At 37.5% G+C, this 26,907-nt stretch overlaps 1 protein-coding gene across 17 annotated transcripts in view; it reads right to left on the bottom strand.

Annotated features, from left to right (window-relative positions):
- The window catches only part of mycbp2 (MYC binding protein 2), a 106,138-nt gene that overhangs the window by 23,664 nt on the left and 55,567 nt on the right, over positions 1-26,907 (bottom strand). For 7 of the 17 annotated variants that reach the window (XM_065293050.2, XM_065293049.2, XM_065293051.2 and 4 more), the window contains 17 exons: positions 25,717-25,935; positions 25,382-25,604; positions 24,952-25,070; positions 23,820-23,907; positions 23,472-23,521; positions 23,203-23,375; positions 22,800-22,944; positions 21,611-21,811; positions 21,473-21,528; positions 21,252-21,367; positions 20,576-20,673; positions 19,832-19,948; positions 15,440-15,580; positions 8,401-8,622; positions 6,719-6,851; positions 4,893-5,018; positions 2,544-2,705 (listed from right to left, as the gene is read on the bottom strand). In XM_065293050.2, coding sequence (XP_065149122.1) covers positions 2,544-2,705; positions 4,893-5,018; positions 6,719-6,851; positions 8,401-8,622; positions 15,440-15,580; positions 19,832-19,948; positions 20,576-20,673; positions 21,252-21,367; positions 21,473-21,528; positions 21,611-21,811; positions 22,800-22,944; positions 23,203-23,375; positions 23,472-23,521; positions 23,820-23,907; positions 24,952-25,070; positions 25,382-25,604; positions 25,717-25,935 — 2,389 coding nt within the window. The remainder of the gene's footprint in view (positions 1-2,543; positions 2,706-4,892; positions 5,019-6,718; positions 6,852-8,400; positions 8,623-15,439; positions 15,581-19,831; positions 19,949-20,575; positions 20,674-21,251; positions 21,368-21,472; positions 21,529-21,610; positions 21,812-22,799; positions 22,945-23,202; positions 23,376-23,471; positions 23,522-23,819; positions 23,908-24,951; positions 25,071-25,381; positions 25,605-25,716; positions 25,936-26,907) is intronic. The other 10 variants (XM_065293056.2, XM_065293057.2, XM_065293061.2 and 7 more) reach the window with 7 other exon arrangements.

Below are 26,907 nucleotides of genomic sequence, written 5' to 3'. Positions count from 1 at the left end.
ACACAATTTATACAACAATACAATGACTAAGTATACAGTATACAAAGAGCAGTGCTGCGCGGCTTTTTATATTTCTAAGCAACTACCTACGCAGCCGTCCTGTCAATCAAACATTGAAGCGTGAGCACTCTTTTGCGGTTAACTGTCATATAAGCAAAAACTTTAAAGGGAAACCACCATCTCTACGAGCTCCCCCTAGTGTCTGGAAGTAAAAAACGAACTGTTGTTCATCCCCCATTCCAACACAGTTTATCAGCTTATTTCCAATCCAGTTATGTCTACCCAAGTTAGGCAAGTAATTTTCCATTCCAACTGATTTTTTATTTTTATTGTGTTGTCATGCATTATAGTATTTTTACCGTGAACGACCGATATGAACGAGGCAAACTACTGCTTTCATGTTTTGTTTTTCATTGGGAGAGTGGGCATGAGAATAATATAATTATAAATAAATAAATATAGACAAGCAAAGGGAAAACATCATTCATCCAGATGAACTTATAGACCTTACTAATATAACTTTAGACAAATATAGTCCTTCTTCATCTATCTATCCATCTATCCGTCTATCTATCTATGCGTCTATCTGTCTATCCATCTATCCGTCTATCCATCTATTTGTCTATCTATCCATCTATCCGTCTATCCATCCATCTATCCATCTATCCGTCTATCCATCTATCCGTCTATCCATCTATCCGTCTATCCGTCTATCCATCTATCTGTCTATCCATCTATCCGTCTATCCATCTATCCGTCTATCCATCTATCTGTCTATCCATCTATCCATCTATTCGTCTATCTATCCATCTATCTATATACACATGCCATTCTTCCCGGACGCGTCCTGGCCAGGATTTCGGTGCGTCTTCCTGAAGTCGTATTTGTTGACAGCATACGCCATTCAGTTAAAAACCTTACCTTAAAATGTAACTGTTGCTTTTCTGTAATAATAATCCTTTATGACGTATGCGGTCGACAAATATGACTTCCGGAAGACGCACCCGAAATCCTGGCCAGGGCGCGACCGAGAAGAATGGCACGAATGGTCACCCTAATATAAATATTAGGTCTGAAGCTCTTTTTCTTTTCTTGGAATCTTCCATCAAGGGTTTTTGCTGCTTCTTCCCCGGCTCTGCCATTTGCAACAATCCATAGCCGTGTTTCGCTCGCCTGCCTCTGTGTTGTTTAAGTAAAGTGATCCTAATTCTCGCGATATCTGAGACTTTGCAAGACTGAAGGACACCGGGTCGGATACAGCTAACTTGCAAGTGGAGTATTCTTCCTACAGACGGTAGGGGCGGGCGAGAGAGTCTTCATTCGTCCTGTAATGAGTCATTTAACCATATACCGACTTACGAAGATGATTTATTAACATAAAAATGCTGCCTTGTGTCCCTTTAAAAACAGAGCGCTTGCTCTGACCTTGATCGAGGGTAAGAGGTGTACAAACACGCTGGAAGACAGTGAGTGACTCCAGTCCGATTGTTCCAAACAACTATAAACTTCCGTCACTGCAACAGAAGGCCGCCTCTCCCCTTATTCGATTGGACAATTGAAAAGTCGGCCGCTTTTTCGCAGGTGGCAAAACACGTAAGGCATAAAAAGCAAGCATAACTCTCACTGCCCATAGAAAACCACTAAAAAAGGCGCCCACAACTTCAATAAACACGTTTGGTGTAAACAGCCCCTTAGAATGTTGTGCTTTAAGTGCTTCAGAGAACTTTCAGAGTACTTTCATACATGGTTTGAGTGATCGGATGACAAAACCTTTTGGATCTTAATTTAGCGTTAGTCAACATGATTTTGCCAAGCTACAACATCAGGAGCATTTAGGACTTGTAATGTAATACCAGGTGTAAACGGGGTTGAGGTGGCATCTACAGACAGTGAAACAAGTAGAGAACAAACAAGAAGTAGAGCGACAGAGGCAATAAGAAGGGTGGAGAGTAGTAGAGACAGACACAAGAGTAAACTTAAACAGCACATTAATCAGCTCAAGGATGGTGGCGGAAAGGTTTGAGTCAATCTGGAAGGCAAATCTAGAGTAGAGTATTCTGGCTGTGGAAAATATCGAGACTGGCACCTTCAAAGCCAATTTCACCTTTTCACAAATTAGTGCAAGCTTAATTCACTTAGGGGATAAAATATCAAACCAAAAAGCTTGTTTGCTTGGACACATTCCTGGACCTCTTGGGAATAGTTTAGAAAATATAGCTAATGAATGATCAAATTAAACACGAAACATGTTGCAAGCAAAACAAATACATAAAAAAGTCAAAAGATCTTGTTGTTACATCAATACTGTTAGTTGCTACAGTGGAGAGAAACACAGAAAATGAACTAAAATGCTATGACGCCACTAAAATTTAAGAAACACAACAAGCAAGCAGGTGAACGATGGCAGAAAAGCAGGGCCATTAAGCCAGAATGAAACTCAACATGACCTCAGGCATGCTAAACAAATAAGCGCTTACGACAAAAGAACAAGCAGCACCTGTGTAAGCAAGCGCCGCCACTAACTTACAGACGGACAGACTTACTCGGAAGCTGTGGATGCGGTTGAGGCTGCTGGGATAGGGACTGTCCAAACACAAATGGACTGTGGACAGGGGAAGAGGGTTTGGCAGCTTGCTCAAATATGGAAGGAGTTTGGAGGAAAGGCCCAGACTGAATAGGATTCAGTATGGCACTCATCCGGTCACCTGCAATGCGGAAGACAATGGGAGTGCTGTAGCTTATATGATCCTCAAAAGGAGCCATACAAAACGCTAGTCAGTTTAACACCCCACACAGGCACACTCATTGGGAGTCGCGGGTTGTGTGAGCGGGTCAGCTGAACCAACGTGAAGGGGATAAGGAATGGGTTGGGAAAAGTCCTCAGTCAGGTATTCAAGAAACCTCATAGCAGAATCATCTACGTATAGATGTTTCTACATTTAGATGAACCTTCAAAGTATAACTCGGGGTCGAAGAATCATCTTGCATCACTGAGAATGCTGCTAGGCAATGTTTAGCTTTTAAACTCAACAAGCAAAAACTTAATATGACAATGAGATTTAATTGGGCGCGTCATATAAACAAAAGAACCAGACCTAAATCATTTTTAACTCCATTTTTCAACAGGGAGTTTTTATTTAGGGACATTCAGACTCGAAGAGGTAATGAAGGACCCATCAGACGTGGTGCAGCGTCTATGGGTATCATCTATAAGCAGCGATGTATGAGGACAGTATGGTGAGAGCAAGTGAAATATAATGGGTAAGACCCAGCCGCAGTCTTGCCCCATGCACACAACAACAACAACATCTTCACATTGAGCAGACAATAGCCAAGACACAAAGATCACAACATGCAGAAAATAACTCTGAGCTGTACCCTGATTGCACTGAGCTAAATTAAAGCAAATTATGTGTTTTATATGACCATGGAAACCTTGTATATCTAATGGTTTATTGGTAAATTCAATTAAAAAACGGTCACATTTACAGATCAAATTCTTGAACTTATATGTGCTGTGGGTGCCTGGTAGAAAACATGATCACAAACAATTTAAATACGAGTAACATAAAAAACAGTTCCTTAATCTTGTAATCTTTTAAGCATCAGATTTAACCCTAAAGGTACATTCATATTATAAGCGACTTTGTCACTGTGTGTCGCTCGTCTCTTCATAAGAGGCGTTTCTATATCTAGTTGTCATAAACAAATGAGTTACGTCCACTCCAGTAACTGACGAGAGACGGATGACGTGAACTCCACTGCTTTGTTCTAATTGGTAGTCGCTTCCGAATGTCGCTCATAATTTGCATAAAGTTAAATATTTCTCAACTTTGTCGCGCGACTGGACACGCCCATCCAGCCGGAAACGGTCACTGTCATTCATGTCGCCAGATGCCGCCGAGCTTCCATTGAAATCAATGAGATCGCTTCACTCTGCTACTGTTATAATGTCGCTTATAATGTGAATGTACCTTTCCTCTGACTTAACATGATTTTATCTTTGCATGTTCTTGCTCAAGAATAACAGTGGCTGTATCATTTCTATTGTAAAGAATTAGACAAATATTAAAGATTTAAATGGATTTAAACGTTGTTTGGCAAAATTTCGCATCTAAAGTGAAAGTCCCTAAAGTGGGTGCGTTAGCGACGTGCCCCCTGCAGGCATTTGTAATAATACACATAATTCTGGTTTATATTACAAAGGCTACATAATAATGTAATGTGTTTTGATACTTTATTCGAACCAATTATTATTGCATCATCATTATTGTGTAATTTTAAAGGTTATTGCTCACTTGGGTCTATTTTTATTACAAAAAAATATATATAAATTACTTCATTATCAATTAGTAAAATAATTGTTAGGGACAGTCCTAGATTAGTTAAAACATTTCAAAATAATGTGATTTCAGTTTCCCATTCATTTATTTTATCATTGAGAATTTCTTAAAACATGTAAAATCTCGTCTCGTCTCGTGAACCCAATCTCGTGTCTCGTCTCGTGGATTAAGTGTCTTGTCACACCGCTAATGATTTACCGAATAGGCGGATGTTAAAGAACACAGGCGCAAAAACTCATTTTCATAACGACCAACGCAATATACAAAGAGCAGCACAAATGAGCGTTAAATAGGCATTAAATAATGGTGCAAATCCTGGCAGTAGATTTTTAACTGCAAAATAGGAGTATGCGCTGGCGCAAGCTATAGTAAATCTGAGCCCTAGAGTTTAATTTGTATTTTTTTTAAAGAGTAAAAACCAGTTCTAAAAAGAAATGCGCATAATGTCTGATAGATGGAGCATGGCATAAAAATACTGTTGGTGGAAAAGAAATTCTATGAAATTATATTTTACTAAGAAAATCAAATTAAGTCATTTTCATCTCTCACCTTTGTTGTTGGATATGCCATAGTCAAAGCCCTGTGCTCCTGAGCTGCCCCCGCTCCTATTAAACGCCTGGACTGAAAATGGGCTGGGAGGCGGTGTCTGGGCTCCATGCTCCAAAATCCCTTGTTCTATTACAGAGAGAAAAAATACACTCATCAATTACTAAAATCTAGCTGTGTTTCAAAACACAGGGATTAGTCATTTGAAAAACAGTTTATGCAAAATGAATATTATCACATTATAAATATTTTTCTGTTAAAATGTACTAATTTATGCATTTAAAAAAATTTAGTTAGAGAAACAATTTTTATGCTATTTTTATTTTAATGTTTGTGCAAATGCAAAATTGAAATCAATTTTAGTGTTCAGGATTATTTGCATTATAATGATGTCAGGATTATTTGGGCGGGGGTAAAAATGTGGCTCGACGATGCACTGAAGCCTCTAACAAAAGCAGGAGCGTTCATTCGGGTTGTAGACGTATTTAAAAGTTGAGAGAAACAGCAGCTTTCCCACGAATGGGCATGGCTTCAACACTAAAAACAGACACCTCCAGCGTCTGAAAGCAGTTAATGCTGTTTATTTTATTTATCATTCAAATTTGGCTGGTAGGTTAATAACAGATTTTTCTTAGGTAAGACAAACCTCAGAACACATATTTAATATCACTTTACATAGACTTTAAGTGTTTTTTCACTGACAATCCACCTCTCCAATCAAATGTGACATATCGGATATCAGCCATCTTTGTCACAGTAAACAAAAGAACCAATTTTATAATATATTTTGTAAATTTACAGACCAATTATCATGGAACTTTAATATATAAACCCCAACAAGGATATTCTTAAAGGGCACATATTATGCAAAATCCACTTTTACAAGTTATTAGGACATAAATGTGTGTTGACAACCACCCTACAATGAAAAAAATACATATTTTTTAAATCCCCAATAAATCAAAGCAGTCTCATTAGACATTGCGGTTTTGATTCTCTTGTTAATGTGACATCACACTTATAAAGCCCCACCCAGGGCCACTGACTGACTGGTTAATTTTACTCAAAAGCTTTTCTAAATGTGTTTGTTAGCACATTGTAGTGCTAACGCAGCTAAAGATACTATTGTCTCAGAATGTATTTACAAAAATTATATCAATTTTTAACCGAAAGTGCTCACTGTCTGTTGGTAAGGGCATGAAGGCAGGATCTAATTTGCATTTAAAGGGATATTTCACTTTAAAAGGAAAATTCTGTCATCATTTTGTCATCCTCATGTTGTTTTAAACCTGATGAACACAAAAGAAGATATTTTTAGAAATGATGGTAAACACACAGCAGTAAGTGACCATTGACTTCCATAGTAGAAAAAAATATATATTTTGGAAGTATTGTGATAAATGATGAAGAAAATATTTTGATAAATGATGATAAGACAGTACTCATTAAATTCCATCATATTTTTTTATTCCTACTATGGAAGTCTATGGTCACTTACTGCTGTGTGTTTACCATCATTGCTCAAAATATCTTCTTTTGTGTTCATCAGAAAAAAGAAACAGCACTTTTTTGTTCCCACACAAATAGGAGCATTTTGGACATGCTAACAAATTATCTGTGGGGTACCTTGAGCTGAAACTTTACAAGCACATTCTAGGCATTCAAGATTTACATTACATCTTAAAGTAAAAATTGACATAATATGTGCCCTTTAAATCCAACTTACACATTTCATAGAATGTTGAAAGGTTGAGAAAAAGCATGGGATGGATAAATGATGACAAAATAAAATGTTTAACTTCCCATAAAAAGAGGAAAATGTGTGCTACCTTCATCGTGCCGCAGGTACTGAATCCCTCCTCTGTCTCGGGCAAGAGACCAGGCCTCACCATCATCGCTTTCACAGAACTCCACCACACTGTTCTTATCCAGCTGAACCCAAGTACCCTCCGGGTTAATCACCTGATACAGACACAACTTTATTTACCTCATCTCTAAACACCAGACTAGCAGACAAAACGGTCACTATTTTGAACTCAACATGATTTCATTAAGGGGGTTTTTGTGAAAAGTATAGCAGAATTTGTGCAAGACGGGGAGTTCAGACACAGCAACTTTAAGAGAGCGTTTGAGGACAGCATGACACACCACACCATCTATTGAGATACCAAGTCCAGCGCAACCCATGATTAAACACAAACACTTCAAATGGCATAAAATAAAGTGTTTACAAGAATTAAGGGCTTTTTAAAATTTGAATTGAAGTTACAAACAGAATGTATTACCAAATTAAAGGGGACATATCATGAAAATTTGACTTCTCCACTGCTTCTATCAACATAAAAACGTGAAAAAGATCAACCCAGTAACTAAGTTTTGGTAAACCATTCTCTGCAAGCATATGAAAAAATAGGTCATTAAAACTTGGCTCCCTCAGTGACATCAGAAGGGGATAATACTGCCCTTTAATCTGCACTATCCAAACACGGCACTTAGATTTGCATTTTAAAGGACATACCCAAAAATGGCACATTTTTGCTCACACAAAGTGGCAATTTAAGCATGTTAAATAAATTATCTATATGATATTTTAAGCTAAAGCTTCACATATGTAATCAGGGGACACCAAACATTTATTTGACATATTTAAAAAGTCTTGTGAAATGTCCGCTTTAAATTTAAGGAATCAGAATTAAAATAGTATGTCATTCAAAGAAATTAAGAGGCATCTGTGAGTGTAGTTTTACATTCATACATTTCATTTTTCTACATGAGTACTCTGTAAAAAGTCATCATGCACACAAACATTGGGTGTTTTTTTAAACTTATGATGTCAATAATTAAAATTTAAAAAATGTAATTACCTAAAGATATTTTTTTATTTATACAGATTTCATAAAATTTAGAATTTGACACTTATTTTACAGATCATGGTGGGAAGAAAAATTTACTTGTCAGAAGTCCCAATTTAGATTATTTAAATAAAATAAAAATGCTGCATAACCAAGCAGAATTAATAATATTTGTAAATATTTATGCCATGTCCTAAGTTCAACAATAAATGTTCTGAATTTCTTTAAATTGCAATTTAGTAAATTTCTCATCCTGACATTCCAATTCAAATTCCAATGTAACATCCTGTTGCCAAATCAATTCAAATTCCAATTAAAAAGGTACCATGAATTTTGTCCATCCCTGCTATTCAGAGTGGGAATTCTGAGATGGTTTGGGGATTTACTATTCACAAGCTTAATTTGTTAACTTTCACTAAAAGCCAGTTTAAATGTTCAAGATCATTTGAAGCCATGCTTGTTGGTTCCTGAGAACAAAACCACACCCAGACCTGAGACAAATTTTGTGCTTATGCTACAAAACGGAAGTTACACAAAGTGTTCACCTGTTTGTTTAAAGAAAGATCAAGATTTTGTGTTACAGAAACTGCAAAACTAGCAAGAATCTGGCTAATTAGTCTTTTATTGGCAGCCACAGTAGCACAGTTGGGAGTCCATACCTCGCCTACCGCCTTGACTTTGTTCCCCAGAACTAACATTCCAATGGGGATACCTCTAAGGTTTGGGCAGCTTCTGATGTTGTGACCCGAAGGTCCGGTCTTCACTACCTTATAAAGACCTGGTCCGTTGCCCTGGCCTGTGCCCAGGTCACGTACGGTGGCCTCCTGACAAGGGTGGCCACTGACGTCCTTTTCATAATCATCCAAACTTGACCTGCCCTCCTGCAAAACCAAAGCACACGGGTTAATGCACACGAGTTGAAAGTAAGAGGTGCATTAAAGGGGTCCTATTATGCCCTGATCCAGTCTTTGTAATTGGTTTATACGCTTACACTGTGTGTCAGAAATGTCCGCCCCTCACAATACCAGTGAGCTTCTTATGAGAAAACACCAACTATGACGTTTGTTTTGCCTAATCTGTTCAAGAAGCGGGTTGACCAAAAACAACTCTGCAAGAGCAATGGAGGCCAGCCAGTGTGTAAAAGCTGTGCCGTGTGTAAAATCTAACTTTGACACCAATGCCGGACCAATTGTTGGTGGCTTTAGGTAGAACCAGACACAAAGACAAAATTAGAACATGATGTTTTAAATAGCGGTGTTTATATTGTATAATCATCTTATCAGATGCAAAGTAAAAAAAACATTCTAAATTAAGTTTTACACAATACCGATGTATTATAAGAATAGCTTTTATATGGGATAATAAAGCCCTTGAATGCATTATAAGGGAACAGTGGTGATCAATACAGAATGAAACGCACAATTATTATGTTACACACCAACTAAAGTTAGTGTGAAACACAAAATAAAAACGCATAACAGGACCCCTTTAAAAAAGATTAAAATTGAGTAAAATTGTCAATGAAAATCTTGGGAGATGTTGAAACTAAATGAAATCTAGTTGTTAAGTTCTTAGAAATAGGATCTTTGTATTCAGGTTGCAATTTTTAAGACCTTATTCTTTGTAGTGTAACCATAGCATCAAGGCAATTTTTTAATTACACTTTAAACACAAATATAATACAATATAATAAAAATCTGATTTTACTTTTAGATTTTTATGCTGCTTTTTGGAGGATCTAATTTAACTTTGAAGGGGTTATGAAAGTAGGAATAAAATTTGCCTTAATCTTTAACAGGTCTGGTATGGTTAAAATATCCAGTAACACTTTACTTGAAGGGGTGTTCATAAGACTGACATGACACCTTCATAATCATGACATGGGCTATGAACATGAAGGAGATTTTATGCACGTTATGACGTCATTAAGTGTAATTCGTTCAATAACGTCATTTTTAATGCAAAAATGACATTGTTTGAGATGTCTTTGTTATGACACCTTGATCACTTTTTACCAGTCATACAAATATAATTTGTCATTAAAATGTCATTAACTGTTAATATTCTGTCAAATAGTTTTATAACAGCGTCATGAATATTTTTCTTGACCTCAACTACAGTGGTTCAATTATAATTTGTCATTAAAATGTAATTTAGTGTTAATATTCTGTCAAATAGTTTTATAACAACGTCATAAATATTCTTCAGTTTATAATGCTATTTTTTGTTTGTTTCCTTAAGGGTGTTTAAGAAAAAAAATCAATTTGTATCACTGAAGCTGAGGTCAAGAAAAATATTTATGATGCTGTTATAAAACTATTTGACAGAGTATTAACACAACACTTAATGGTATTTAAATGACAGTTTGATGTAATGTTAACCCATACAGCTAGGTAGTTTCTTAAGTTTGATTATTATTTTGCTATGTCATAAGTTATGCTGTATTGGTTTAGTCATAACAAAAACATCTTGAACAATGTCATCTTTGCATTAAAAATGACATAAGAACAAATGACAGATAGTTGTCATAAACTGCATAAAATCTCATGTCATGTCATGTCATAATTATGAAGCTGCCATGTCAGTCTTACGCACACCAATTTAAGTAAAGTGTTACCAAACATCCAAAAATTTCATAGCTTAAGACACCATTCTTATCAAAAATGAAAGCATTTATGTAACCATTTTCCGGAAAAAAAAAATGTCTGGAAAAGAGACGTCACTAGGTAGATACAGATAACACTAAATATACACAAGATCATGTGTTTCGAAACATCGCTCTACTGTTACACATCACCTATACATTTTTACTGTTTCAAAACAGATTTTAATTTAGAAATTGTACTTTTTAAGCGTGGCTCTACATATAAACAAGACAATCTTTACAAAATTTATCCTAATCCAAATAGAAATCGTAGGGTGATCACATAACAGTGCGGTCCTGTAACAATGTATCACGTACGCATGCTGTTTAAAAACGGACAAATATGAGTGTGTAAGAAAAAATAAACATGCATTTAAAAATCCAGATTTTCTGTACAATCCTCATGCAACTGTGTTTGTTTTGAATTACATGAAAATGCAAAACATTAACCTAACAAATGAAATGAAAGGATTATTAAGTTGTTACAAGGCACTTAAAAATGTGTTATAGGAAAAAATGTTCAAAGTGTTTTTTTTTTCACTCACAAGATTTAAACATGCAACTTTGATAATGCTCCAACGTTACTGTATGTGCAATCTCACAGTTGTCAAATTTCACAAACTAATGAGAAATACTGGTGGAAAGCAAAGCAGGAGTCAAGCTACACACAACTCGACCTTCTGACAACTCACCTGTGGAAAACAAGATAATGTCGTCCAAGATAAAAAGTCGATATCCCTGACTCCTTGGCTAGCGCTAAAGGTATTCTAAGCAACAGATTACAAGCAAGTCAAAACACGATGGGCAATTACCTTAAAGTAGAAACCCAGATGGCATGGTTGTCTTTTTTTGGAAGAGACGGCGTTGTTATTGTGGCAGGTATTTTTGGTTGTCTTTATTTCTTCATTGAGACAGTAAGATAAGAATTTCAAGGTTGTAAAGAATTAAACAATACTAAAACTAATTTTGGTCTTTGGTTGATTCTGAACAATCCGATTACAACTAAATCACATCAAAACGCACAGAAATGTAGACATAAGAAGATTTATAATCTTCCAAAAAAAATCTGTGGTGTGTCATGCTGCTCCTATTGGGCATCCTGATGACATTTTTATATTCAGAAGTATCTGTGCCCTCAGAATCATGGCCAAACGTATAGGCTAAGCAGGATTCAGACAACAGCTTGTTTCATGGCAGAACCTCATTAAATCCCACAGGACCACCTTAATTAATTTAATACGAACATTTAAACACATCAACATCTTTTAACCCAAAGGCTGTTGTAAAGGTTCCAGTGCCATGGAGCAACTTTAAGCAAATCTTTAGAGAAGAGCCAAAGGTTTCCATTAGGCTGCCTTGGTGCCATTCATACTTCTGTACATCATGACAAACAGCAAAGCTTTGTACATTGATATTCAGTACCAGACTAGTAGTGATGCACCGAAATGAACATTTTGAGCCAAAATATTCTGGATAGACTGGATGCCGAAAACCTAAAAAAAATTTATTTAAAAAAGTTTTTGTATAATTATATTAATATAAGACTTTTTAGTTTATTAATTCAATGAATCGGAATAGGACTACAAAGGACTTCTATGCAACAGAATCTGTTCTATGCAACAGAATCAACTTTATAACAGGTTTTTATCTAAATAATGTAAAGTTCTAGAAAACTATTATATGTAAAACATTAGTAAAGTAATGCAGCAGCCTTGTTAATACTAAGTTTAATTAGGGTACACAATCAGGGCTCAAATAAAGGACTGCCCAAAGGCCCAGGGTCCGCTTAGAGACGTTCGGCCCAATAAACAGTATTGTTGGGTCAGTGCTTCAACCTCAGTCACTAAAATATATTTCTGCCTGTGACGTTTGTCTGTATGTATTCTTATGCATTGTCAACATCGAGACATTTTAAGTGCGGCTTATGAGGTTTCTCCTACCTTATTGGTTGTTGTGGACACTGTTGTGTGTGCTGCTTGTTTCGTCAACTGGTAGAGCAAAGAGAAATTAAAGCATAACTAAACCCTAAACCAACTTTTGTTTCATTGATTTTAGTAAGTTTTTTACATTTGGATATAAAGTGTTTCAACGCTACAATATATGGTGTAAAAACGTCTGAGTGCTGCCCTCTTCAGGTTGAACGGTGGCTACTGCAGTTGAATTTTCCTATTGGATGTTGGGTCCAAAAAATACCTTGTGAGGAAGCAGGAACAAGCTCACCTGCCCTTGTTACGATCTCACCACACCCTTGGTATGAGCTCAGTTCACCTCTATCTCCGTTGGGATCTGCCCACTTTTCTTGCATTTTTCAAATATTGCCAGTGGGTGGAGTCAGGCTCTGACCTGGGGTTAAGTTACGCTTTAAGAGGGTGGCAGTGCCAGCGCCCTCTAATTATGAGGCCAAACAAAAATTTAATAATTTAACATCTTGGACGCAAACATTTAGTTAGGTAAAACATGATGAAAGAAACAATGCAATGTTTTGCACAGTTTGGCATCAGTTTCCAGGTAAAGCTGACAAGTCGGCGGCCTTTTCGTTGGAACAAGAAACTACTGTAAACAAAATCTCAAAGCTCATGAGAAAAGCCGACAGCACATAGTGTGCATGGTGTCTCACGGGTTGCTGATAATCTTTCATCTGGTCCATTAAACTTAATGGCCAAACTTATGAATGAAGTGAATTTTAAGCGCATTGAGAGACATATCAATACGGCATATTAATAACACTGTTTTAATAATATTGGTTTGTTATCTTCCTTAGATATGAGTTCTCCCTTTCTGTGCACAGTTAATCCTGATAGACCTAAAACTATTGACCCTAATGAGAGTTTTGTGAATTTTCAGAATTAAGAGTTTACATTTAAATGGCCAAATGTCTTAAATGATAAATAAAATGTACATGTAAACAATTATATTTGACTTATGAATTATTATTTTAAATTATTTTTTGGTTGGGCCAATGAAAACCTGAACCACTGGCCTGCAGGGGCAGGTATAAAAAATTGCGTTGAGCACTGACAATCATTTGAATGAAAACAACAGGCAGGACACAGCAAGTCAGTGAGCTTCTGTTCTGCTAATGTGAACGGCTTCAGTGATGTCATCACCTGCACCATGTCAGTCCAGCATGAGTTATGCTGCGTTTACCCCAGCCGCGGTAGAGGCGGGAAGCGTGGATGATTTACATGTTAAGTCAATGCAAAGACGCGATTAGGCATCCTGCGGCGCAAATTACGCAGAACGCGCGGGAAGGCACGGCACGAATTGAGCGTAGCCGCGGAAACGCGCAAATTCAAAAATCTGAACTTCGGCGGATTTCCGCGCCGCATTAACCAATCAGGACCTTGCTTTAGTAGTGACGTGATTACAGGAAGCGAGTGGAGTCTCAGCAGAGTCGCAGAAGCCCCTACCATGACGCGAATTTCCGCGTGAATGTCTCGAATGAATTAAAGTAAACACAAATGTCCAACTACGCGCGGATAGTGCTTTTTTGCCACCTCTACCTGGGCTGGTGTAAACACAGCATTATGTTACGTTTACACCAGACGCGCTAGAGGCGGCAAGCGCGGGGGATTTACATGTTAGGTCAATGCAAAGACGTGATTAGGCATCCTGCAGTGCAGATGGCGCAGAACGTGCGTTGTGTTCCGACTAATTGAGCGTAGGCGCAGAAATGCGCAAATTAAAAAATTCGGACCTTCGGCGGATTTTCGCGCCGCATTAACCAATCAGGACCTTGCTGTAGTAGTGACGTGATTACAGGAAGCGAGCAAAGTCTCAGCAGTCGCAGAAGCCATGACGCGAATTTCCGCGTGAATGTCTCAAATGACTTGAATTTCACGCGCGGCTTTCAGGCGCAAATGAAGCAAGTAAACTCAAATGTCCAACTACGCGCGGATAGCGCGTTTTTGCCGCCTCTACCGCGGCTGGTGTTGCGTTTACACCAGACGCGGTAGAGGCGGCAAGTGCAGGGGATTTACATGTTAGGTCAATGCAAAGACGCGATTAGGCATCCTGCGGCGCGGTACGCGTGGCTGGTGTAAACCCGGCATTACAGAGAACTGTGCACTTTATCATCAAACCCGATGAACATTAACAACTATATTTGTTGCCTTTCAGAGGAGGATTTCAACTTTACTTAAATGACACTAAATACACGTTAAAATACAATCACGGGTCGGGCAATGGAGCATCACACATAACTTTGCGCTTGCGCTTTGCTTTGTTGCACTGGGATAACGACTGCAGTAAGACTTAAATCTTAAAGGCGGAGCGCCATTTATTTATTTGATTGTATTATTTTTGGCAGATAATGCTTTTTTCTTTTGCCAAAATTTCGGTGCATCCCTACAGACAAGAGCTATTTTTCACACCACGTATGATGGGTAACAAAACGGTAGGGCTGCACAATGAATCAATTGAATATAAAACAGTGATTATGCTAATCTTCACAAGAGTCCATTAACATCCCATTTATGTATTCTACTACTTTTCTCTAAAGACATGTCTTTATAGCAGTTGAGCACTGTATCCACTTACACACATGCCCAATAATGGTGTGTACGAATGAAATCACGAATAAGAGACCTACTAGTAATGACAACTGATTGGTAACCATTTATAATGAATTTACTAATGAATACAACTAGGACTGCAACCCATAATAAATAAATAAATTCAATCTCAATGCTTTTTGTAATAATCATGCAGCCCTACGCAACAGCATGAGTGTGTTAGTGTCTCTTAGACCAGAAGTTAATAAGATGAGTGATTAAAGGACATGCACTCACTCTTAACACATCACATCCTTGTGTCTAAATGACCGTGCCCGAAGTACAGAGTAGCAGCACAACATGCATTTTGCCTTTGCACGTTTTTGCCAAGGCATGCTTGTAAACATTTGGGAATGGGTCACTGGATTCCCTTGATTCACTTTTACAGAGCCAAACTCAAGTGTATTGATTCATCATCCTGAAGTTAATTTGAGAATTATGCACGTACAAATCCCCATCCCAAATGAGCAGTGTGGGGGCACAGTGGGGGCCTTTACTTACGTCGACGGGGAGCAGGAGGCTTCTACCCAGATGCTGGTTAAAAGAGAGGCACCAGGCTTCAGTGTACCCATTCATGTTGGGAACATACTTCTTTACTGTGTCATCATTCAGTCTGAGCCAGACACCATCGTCATTGTGGATCTATGGGAAACAAGCAACAGAGCGAAGCCACGCCCTCTTGTAACTGCGTACACGCCCCTCGCATGAGCCTCTGAGGCTGCAGGGCCGTGTAATGCGAAGCACTAACCAATTGGATGTATAGTGGATGCCCATGTGTTGAGGAAAATACATAATGCAAATGATAATGTCGGCTGCCAGCGGAGAAGTAAAAGCTCTTTGACATAACTTGCAAGTATAACATGCTGTGCTGACTTTCACATGATTAGTGTTGTAGATACAGTAATGTTACGGAAAAAAGCTTTCTTTTGAAGTCTAAGTAAAAACATACATTACACAGTATACATTATATATAAAAAGTCTTAAGGTTGCGTTTTTTACACCAGACGTGGATGAAGCGTTAAGCGCGGATGATTTGAATGTTAAGTCACGAAAGACGCAGTGCGATTGAGCAAGTTGAAAAATTTTGAACTCTGGCGAATATTCGCACTGCGTTAACCAATCAGGAGCTTGCTCAAGTAGCGAGCTGAGGCAGAAATACGAAACAACAATGAAGGACAAATTCATCGTTGCTGTATGTAGACACCCGGAGCTGTATCTCTTCGTACTTTTATAAAAACAGGAATTAAAAGGATATTGCTTGGAAGAAAGTGAGTGTGGAGGTCAGACAATCTGGGGTGCGCTTCCCAAAAACATTGTTGCTAACTAAGTTAGCAACTTTGTTGGTTGCAATGCAATTTCCCATTCCCAACCAAGTTACTAACAGGATAGCAACAATGCTTTTGGGAAAGCACCCCTGGTAAGTTGTAAACAAAACGCTCTTTTAATTTAAGCCATACATTATACATATTGAGACTACAAGATTGAAAGTATCTGCGTCTGAATTTCAAATTTCACGCGCCAATGAAGTGAGTTAACTCTAAATAGTGCAATTTATTTGCTTCATTTCCATCTGGTGTAAAAGCACCACCACCAGTTTTGTTTGTTTAAAATAAATTTTAATGACCATATACATTTTTTGTGTCTTTATATGAGAATACAAATATAATATACTTTTTACAGGCAAAAGTTAGTTTTTGGCACTAAGCACATCTTGAAATTTTTTTCAGGCAAGTAATTACATTAGAATTTTTTTTATTAAAAAATTAGCGTTTTATTTCATTTAGGCTAAAGAGAGCCTGCAGGTCCTGTTATGGCTCAAGTGTAAGTGGAGGTCATAGTAAAAAACAAAAAATGAAAACAAATCTTTTATGTTTTATACATTGAATACAAATTCTTTGACTGTATTCTAATAAAAAGACTGAATAATATTTATATATGGTCACTAAACCATTGCAAAAACAACAATTTAATGGTGGCATGGTGACCTAAGACTTTTGCCCATGTATGTTGCGTTATACTACACTGTGAGAGTTCAGTGCACAAGGCAATGTTGACGCAAGTCATGTGAAAGGGCACTTAAAGCAACAGACAGCATTGCAGATGCGGGATTAGACCTATCAGTGATCAGCATGCAGCAATGGGCTGTTTTGGGAATGGGTAGGGACAGATAATTCCTGTTAGAGAATTAACTGCAGCCTCAAAGTCTTCTGCATGTGAATGAAGAAAATAATAAAAAGGGTCATTGCATATCAAATCAAATATATTTTGCAAACTTCCCCAGCTATAAATGTTAATTTTGAATATTCTGGTAAAAGGAGTACTTAAATGAAAAATAAAGCCAAAATATTAAATTACCATAGTTGAACATTTACAGAGATACATCACTATTTTGTAAAAGGAAGTCAAAATGACTATTTAAACTTAACACTTAGAGTCAGATTACAGAGCGTAGAAACTTAAGCTAAATTTGTTGCTGATGGTGATATTTTTTTGTGTTGTTTTTCCAAAGTTTGTGTGGATTTAAATTTAAAAGTTTAAAAGATATCATAGTATTGTATCTGGTTCTGGTTCTTAATAAACTTTATTTCTATTTATAAGGCCCTATATGGTACAATCCCAGGGAAATGGGGATTCTCAATGTGGTTCCATGCAAACTGTAAATTTATTTTCATTTTTTTAAAACAAATTTATCAAACCAACCCAAAATACTCCAAAATGGTAAAATTGAGGCACATTAACTGGCTCTAAATAGTTATAGACGGTTTCATCGGACGCACGTGATACACGTCTGGATCTGAAGCTTACTTCCGGTTTCGTTTTTTTAATGGTCTGACTAGTTACTAAACTGATCTCTTGAACGAATGCCTCGTGGAAAATAACAAATGTTTTGGTTTCCTAGGTAATCTATGTGTTGTTTTTTAGCTTGTTATATAAATAAACTACGTTTAAAGAACTTTGTTGTTATTTATTCTTAGCGGAGTTTACCGGAAGTTACGTGCGGACCGCGACAGCCGCTTGTTTATGTTGTTACTGCTGAAACCGTCTATATTTGTTAATATATAATTTTCAGACTTTGTTACGGCGCAGACACTGATCATTAAATACTGTATGTCACAAAAATGAGTACACCCCTCACATTTCCTTATATTCGACTATTTCTTAAAGAACAATACTATAGAAATGAAATTTGGATATAATTTATAGTAGTCAATGAGCTACTTGTATAGCTTTACTATAAATAGTATAATAACTTAACAAACAGACATTATCATCAAAATAGCTGGCAACAAAAGTGGGTACACCCTAAGTGATAATAGCTTTTAAGATAATAACAATTCTGCCAGGTTCAACATCCTGAGGTCAGTATGAGAGAAATGTACTCAAAGCAACAAACTTGAACTGCTTTAATACAAGATACACACATTTGTATGGTCCTGTTAAGCAGATAAAAACATGAATGTGATGTATAGGACATGTGGCTTTGCATGGTTAACCAATATAAATCAATGATCACTTTTGTTATTTTGCAGCTTTCCGGCTATTCTGACATTAATAGAAGTATGTTAAGTTATTTTCAGAGGACAGTAAAGCTATACTTGTCTGACTAGTTACTAAACTGATCTCTTGAACGAATGCCTCGTGGAAAATAACAAATGTTTTGGTTTCCTAGGTAATCTATGTGTTGTTTTTTTGCTTGTTATATAAATAAACTACGTTTAAATAACTTTATTGTTATTTAATCTTAGCCGAGTTTACCCGAAGTTACGTGCGGAACACGACAGCCGTTTGTTTATGTTGTTACTGCTGAAACCATCTATACAAGCAGCACACAATTTCATTTCTATGGTATTGAGAAGACATACTAAAATATTTGCTGAAACATAAGTGGAGTACTCACTTTTGTGACATAGGGGTGGTTTCCCTGACAGGGATTATCCTAAACCAGGACTAGGACTTATTTTAATTATGAAATATAACTCGTTTCAACAGACATGCCTTACTGGCGTGCATTTTGAGTCTAAACAAAGGCCACTGATGTATTTCAAAGGGACAATAAGTAGGATTTACCCCATCTAGTGGTGAAATTGTATTTTGCATTCAAACGAACAGTGCTCTCTAGCGCCTCGCTTTTCCAAATGCGTGTTGCAACTACGGTAGCCGTTATGTACTCACTGATCTCCTTGTCCGTTGCAGCTAGTTCACGTTTTCTGAATGTAAACGCGTTGTGGAAACGCAATGGTAGGCTAGTGCTTTTTGTCCCTCTCTGCTATTATAGTTTATCAGTATGGCGAAACGACATGGAAGCGTCCTTGGACTTACCCGTTCAATGTAAGTAAAGAAAAGAAATTCTAAGCTTACAAAGAAAAGTCAGATCACTGACAGAGGTCATTTGACACCAACAAGGACATATTTATGAATAAAGACATTGATTTTGATTAATACAACACTTAAAACCCTACTTACTGTCCCTTTAAGATATGTCACTGCAAGCTGTTTTTAGTTTGGACAGCTCTTGCATTAATTTTAGTATTTTAGTCTCATCCCTGTCCGGGAAACCGGCCCATAGTGTATATTATATATATAGTAAAAGCATAAATGGCATTTAATATTTTGGCTTTCTGTTTAATTTTTGTATATCCTTAAAAAAGAATAATCAAAAGCAATTATTTTTGCTGGGGACATCTAGTTGAGTTTACATGAAATGACCCAGCAAAGAAACAATGAATAAATCAAAAGTCAATCTTAAAGCTCAGATGAAGAAATCGGTGTAAATTTGTAATCATAATTACATTTACTGATAAAAGGAAAGGAAAACAGCAAAGGACATCAAGAAGATCATAGATAGACATAAGGAGATCCAAAGAGTTTGGCCCCTATTCTAGAATGCTTTACCTCGTCAATGAATGTGATGGTGCCATTGACATGGACTATGCCTATCTGTTCGCTTTGGAGAGAGGGATGGCTACGCACACGCAGGCCTGCGCTGTCCTTGGCCACAAATTTGCGCACCTGAGAGAAGCAGAGGGGGAGAGACAGATAGACAGCGAGACAGGTGAGAGGATGGCAGGAAGCAGGAGGCCAAAGAGCAGGGATACATTGCAGAGAGAGATCAAGAACCCATAGTGCCTGACAGATGAGTGATCGGCTATTAAAATAATCCGAGTCTTTTGATTTGGCGCAGTTGTGTTGCTTGTTTCCCACCTCAATTCATGGTAAACGAACACGAGGTGAATGAAGAAATGCCTTGGGGGCAATTTACCCACAAAGCTCAAAGCTTTTTGAAATATGTATTACTTTGAAAATATGTTTAATTCCATCTCAATATGCAGAGACAACTACAAGTAAGCCATTTCACACATTAAACATTTCATTTTTTATGTGGGCATTCTTTCACAGCAGTATAAATAACAGTTTGAGCCAAATACCAAAAATAATAAAACCGCAATAAGTGAAACAGCAAACAATTGTGAAATAAAGACTCCAGTTATACTAGTGGGCCAAAATTGCTTGTGGAGACACGAAACTCAGTTTAATAACCGGATCGTGGTATTGGGAGTCGTCCATATGTGTCATCGTGTCACCAACATAAACCAAATTATTCAGTGCACCTTTAGCTGCTTGAACTTGGGAACTCACCTTGTTTGGTTGAGGTTCAGCTTTGGGTTTGACCATCTGTGTCCCAGGTGGGATCATTCCTTTGGGTGGGTCTTTCACTTCTACCTCCAGACCAGCATCTGAGCAAATACATTTACATTGACAGGTATACAGATATGCATTTGGCAAATGCTTGTATCAAAAGCTATGGTTTACATTATAGCAGTATGTGTATAACCTGTGAATCGAATCAACGACCGTTGCGCAGCTAATGCAATGCTCTACCAAATAAATCCACTTTATTACAGATAACAAACAGCTTAAATGCATAGCTTTTAGGGATGCTAAACAATTAATCGCGATTAATCGTTAGCAGAATAAAAGTTTTTGTTTACATCACATATGTGTGTAAACTGTGTATAATAAATATGTATATATATATAAATAAATATGAACACATTCATGTATAATTTTAAGATTTTTTTATATATTAAGTATTTATATTTATATATAATATAAATTATACATAAATATACAAATGTATATACACATGTAAACATTTCTAAAACATATACATGCATGTGTGTACATTTATTTATACAAAGTTATTATACACAGTTCACACACACATATATGATGTAAACAAAAACTTTTATTCTGCTAACGATTAATCGCGATTAATCGTTAAGCATCCCTAATATAAACCAAAAATGATTACCAATTTCAATGCCATCTATGGTGACATGAATGGTGTAAAGGCCAACGGCACCAGGGGTCCAGTTAGCGCTGTACGTGCCATCTGTGTTGGCCCGGATGAGCATGTTCTCACTGGGCCTGTGAAAAGAGCACACATACTAAGAAAAGGGTTTTGACATTGAAATATGTGACCGATTAACATTTACAATGATTTACAACAACCAACGCAAAACGTTTTTGTACCTCTTTGGTGTGGGTGAGGCAAAGCGAAGTTCCTCAAAAGAGTAATTTTCATATGCCTGAATAAAAAAATTTAAATGACATAATAAACCCCCATTTATAATTTAGTAACGCATATACGAAACAGGAGAGCAGGTCAACCTTCATCATGGTGATGGCGATATAGCGGGCCTCTTTGATAATCATGGGCTCATAAGTGGCCTCCAGTTTGGGTGCTGGGTGGCCACCGAAGGTCAAATCACTGCCCGAGTTAGAGGAGCTGCCTGGCAAACGCTGCAGTCTCTTCATGTTCTCCTGCTGAATTGACTTCTTCTGAGAGACAGGAACGGCCTTCACTTCAACCTACAACACAAAGCAAAGATGATGAGATGAAACCGATGTCCCACTTAGCATCATCATTACACATTTGAGAATCAATGCGTCAATGGCTCCAAGCAAGTGAACTTCGAGTTAATGGCCCTTGAGATTCTACATTTAACATGTTAGATATTATCATTACCAATGAGCTCATACTGAAAAAGTGACATTGGCTACATTGTTAACATGCACAAAATTGTCAATCCGACTGAAATTAATTCACAGGTTACGACAATACAGTTCCTTGAACATTGCAATCTGATTAAAATGTTGGTTTACGTGTACATTCTATGTAATGCTAATCTAACGTCTGCACAACCAGGGTTGCCAGATTCGCTTATCAAAACCAGCCCAATGGGCATTCAAAAACTAGCCTATTGACTCAAATGACTATTCAGAGCACAAATACCAATAACTAATCAACTAAATTCTTTGATCTTTAACCCGCAAAAAAACACTCAAAGAAACAGCTTCAAAGTAGCCCAAATCTGAACTCCACCAAAAGACTTGGCAACGCAGCACAGAGCAGCTCTTATCGAGTTAATGCTTTATTTCTGGATAAATGCACAAAGCTGAGTTGGAAAAAAGTTTTCAGTTCCTTCTGCCCATGTGCACAATGTATTTTTGCATCCGATTGAAAAAATACTACGATTCACATTTTCACCTGATAATTGGATCACAGATCGGACTACACCACCCCTTTCAATCCGATCGAAATTTGCATACGATCAACCTCAATCTTATCGGTTAAGGTGTTTACACTACGGCTTTTCAATCCGATTGAGCCATCAATACTATGACAAATTGATTATTTGGTTGCATGTAAACCTAATATTGTATGTTGACCTATTGTCCTGCTTAAATCTGATCCAAACATTTTGCTTTTTGCTTTCACTAGAGGGGCATCGTCTAGCCAATAAAATACACTCTAGTTGATAACATGAATTCAGATGCTACGGTAAATGACGCTGACCTTCATGTTTGGCACATGCACAACATCTCCATACTGGTCTTTGGTCTGCACCACAACAGTAGTGGGCCAGCCACAGCGGATGTCATCTTTGTTTAGGATAAGTGACGTCTTTTGAGGGTCTGCATAGGAGTCTGGCTGAAGCCACCTGGTAAAAATAGCACACATTAAATTATTTATGAATCAAGAGGGCTGTAATATGTGACCCTTCCTGTGAAAACCCAGCTAAAGTAATTTTTTGTGATTTGAGGTTTTCTTCATCCTGTGAAAATTCTGTGACAATATGATATCTTTAATGTTGACAGAGTAAGGTCATGTCAATGGTGAAATTAATGATTGGCAGTAAACTCTGATGCTACAAATCTAAAAGTAGATACAGACAGAGTCACATGTTTTTAAGACAGACCTGGCAAGCCGTCCACCGCTCGAGTTCTGCATGCAGGTGATAAAGTCCTCCAGGAAGGAGTGTTCATTTGTCTGCAGGTGCAATGGCAGGTTGCCCTCCAGCGCCTCCAGAATAGTGGGCGAGTGAGAGAGGGCCAGCCCCTTTCCAAGGATCCCTGAGTGGGCTTTACACACCTGCTCAACACATCACATGATCAAAACTTCCTTTATTACTGCGTGACAATCTTTTACACAGACCAGCATACAATAAAGCAGTTACTAATAGAGTACCTGGAGTGATGCTTCTTCTAAGATCTCTAAATCTTCCTCCAGATCATTTCCTGGAAGATGAGAATTCGTACAGTCAGATGAAAAGAGTTTCTCATATCATGATTGTTTGATTCATTCTTGAAAAATGATGAACTATGTAACTCAATTTACGATGTTAAAATATTCGGCCCACATAAAGAGATCCAATATAGCTACTACATGTTTGCTAATGCTAATAGTGAAGAGTTTAGCTACTTTATGAAAAAAGTTTGACTATACTACTACACATATTGATACAACTGCTGTGTCAGTATTATTCTGGTTGAGTACCATCTGTAGTCCAACACTGGATAGATGCAACCATCTTACCTATTGGTAAAGCTAGATCCTTTTTCATGAGAGCAGCTGCACACACGCTTCCCAAATAGGCCAATTCCTTTTCAAGCTGAATAATACCCTGAAATCATAAATTGCATGATAAATCAAATATATAACATGGATCATCTTTATATGATCAAAAGTGATTACACTAATTCACTTACAAAAAGACACTGTATATTGTATGGCGGAACAGCACTTTTGGGAGCACTTCAACTCGCCTGAAAAATTCGCTCCCCTTCTCCCTCTCATAATGGGAGAGGGTGTTACTGCGCCGAGTCGAAGTACTCCCAAAAGTGCTGTTCCGCCATACAATATAGTTCCTCTTTTAAATCCGCTTAGAAAAGCGCTACGTTTTATTTTGTACCACCAAACTTGTTCGTATAACTACTCGTCTTAAATAGGAAAAACGTTGATGTGTTTGGTCACTTCTAACTTTATCTCTGAGTGGTACCATTGAATGAATGGGGCTAAGCTAAATGCTATCGAAGTGTCGCAGCGCGCTCCAACGCTTACGTGCACGCACTAAGATGATAGAGGGATGTATCAACTCTTCTTAGTTAAGGTAATAACATATTTTAATATTGAAAATGAGTAGACTATTCCTTTAACTTTCATAAAAATGGTGCAAATGTAATTTTTATTGCATAAAATTAACATAAATACACGATGTGCATTGAAATAAACCTGATGCTTATAAAACAAGTTTTTTAAAAAGATTTTTGAATTTCTCATCTTGCCAAACCGTTTTTGTCACTGACTCAGATAGGATGAAACGTTTTTTTCCCCGTTTTGTTTGTTTGTTTGTTTGAAAACAGAGGGTCTGTTCTTTCATTCAATATATTTGTAAGAAAACTTTCCTGAAAAGCATTTTGTAAAACTTTTGTGAAGATCACAAAAAATGCTGGCAACTTTTCAAAAAAAAAAAAGGCTGGCAGGGAATGAGTTAAAATCATCCAATTTAACGGCTCACCTGTTATGACAACGTATGTCGCGTGATGCATCAACAGGGCGATATAGTACGTTTGAATTTCTTTCACACTACCCATATTCATATACCCATATTCGGTAGGTACTGTCACAATGTGCTTTTGGATGCAGGGTTAGATTTGTGATAACATACCTCATCAACACCAGGGTTAAACTCGTAACCAACAGCTACACATTTGAATCCATAGAAACAAGCCTTCTCATCTTTCACATAATCTGATGCAGTTTCCAAGGAGAAAAGCGCTTCGTTTCCTTAAATCAGAGAAAGAAAAAGATTCATATTTAAAATTATGTACATGTCAATTGTTTTGATTCTCATGTTCATACACCATCTGCTTGGAAAAGTTTCAAATATGTTATAAATGCAATACAAAGACAAGCAAATGGTTAGCAAGTATCACAGAAAAAAATCACTTCCCTTTGTTTTTTTTTTAATAAAACTTCACATATTTTTTCACTTTTTACTTAACTTCAACATACAGTATACGGACTGTGGCCTACATCACAATCATATTATTAAGTCTACTCAATATATGTTTTGCACATTGCAGCACTGCTGTTACCTGGTAGCACCAGGACGGCAGAGGGCCAGCCACTGGAGCCAGAAAACTTCTTAAGCTCAGTCCAGCTGTTGATGGTCTCGTGGGCCAGAACTTTAGAGCCAAGCCCAGAGAAGTGCATCGCTCGGCTGGGAATCAGGAGACGCAAGACATCTTCCGGTTGTGCCGTGCCACACTGAGGGTCAAACTCGACGGTGATCCAGCGGACACAGTCTGGGAAGGAGACCTGAATGGCAGGAAGTCATGAGTTTAACGGCACTGATGAAGAAGATATACTTGACAATGCATTTCAATTTGTATCTGAAAAAAATGAATTAAGATTAATACCAGTGCTTTACCTTGTACTGAGTGACACCAGCCTGCTTATAGGGGTGATCGCTCTCTATGACAGCGTAATGACTAGAGGTGGTGCAAGCTGACAGGCCCTGTTCTGGCTGATTCCCAGTGGTGCTGTCTGTGGATTGGTTAGGATTGAAAGCAGGCGGGGCATATTTCTGGTTCAGGGCGGAAACAGCTGGAAGGAGTTCCTGTACCAAACCGAACACCTCTACTGCAGCCTAAAAGAAAACAATATAACAGTGTAAATACAGTAAGGGATCATGAAAGCTATAAGAGAAAACTTGAATCATTGGATACCCCTCTTTATGTCATGTGAACACCCCAAGACTTTTGATGTTCTTCAAAACCTACTTTTTCTTGGTTTTCTCCTTAAAAGGACAGTAGATTGACAGTGACGCAGTTTAGGTATTAAAGGGACACTCCACTTTTTATTGAAAATATGCTCATTTTCCAGCTCCTCTAGAGTTAAACATTAGATTCTTACCGTTTTGGAATCCATTAAGCCGATCTCTGGGTCTGGCGGTACCACTTTTAGCATAGCTTAGCATAATCACTTGAATCTGATTAGACCATTAGCATCACGCTAAAAAATAACCAAAGAGTTTCGATATTTTTTCTATTTAAAACTTTACTCTTCTGTAGTTACATCGTGTACTAAGACTGACGGAAAATTTAAAGTTGTGATTTTCTAGGCAAATTTGACTAGGAACTATACTCTCATTCTGGCGTAATAATCGAGGACTTTGCTGCTGTAACATGGCTGCAGAAGGTGCAATGATATTACACAGCACCTGGAAGTAGTCCCCTTGGTAATTTTCAATTGCAGGGGACTATTTTCTGGCACTGCGTAATATCATTGCGCCTCCTGCAGCTATGGTACAACAGCAAAGTCCTTGATTTTCCGTCAATCTTAGTACACGATGTAACTACAGAAGAGTCAAGTTTTAAAACGGAAAAATATCAAAACTCTTTGATAGAGTGGTACGGCAGCACAGTCCTTATCAAAAATGTTTAAGCACGATGCTAATGGTCTAATCAGATTCAATTGATTGTGCTAAGCTATGCTAAAAGTGGTACCACCAGACCCAGACATCAGCTGAATGGATTCCAAAACAGGAAAAAATGTTAACTCTAGGGGAGGAACTGGAAAATGAGCATATTTTCAAAAAAAGTGTCCCTTTAACTTTTAG

This window comes from Paramisgurnus dabryanus, chromosome 15 (assembly GCF_030506205.2).
Source record: "Paramisgurnus dabryanus chromosome 15, PD_genome_1.1, whole genome shotgun sequence".
Lineage (NCBI taxonomy): Eukaryota > Metazoa > Chordata > Actinopteri > Cypriniformes > Cobitidae > Paramisgurnus > Paramisgurnus dabryanus.
The sequence above is the reverse complement of the archived record's forward strand: the minus strand, read 5'-3'. Positions and strand labels throughout refer to the sequence as shown.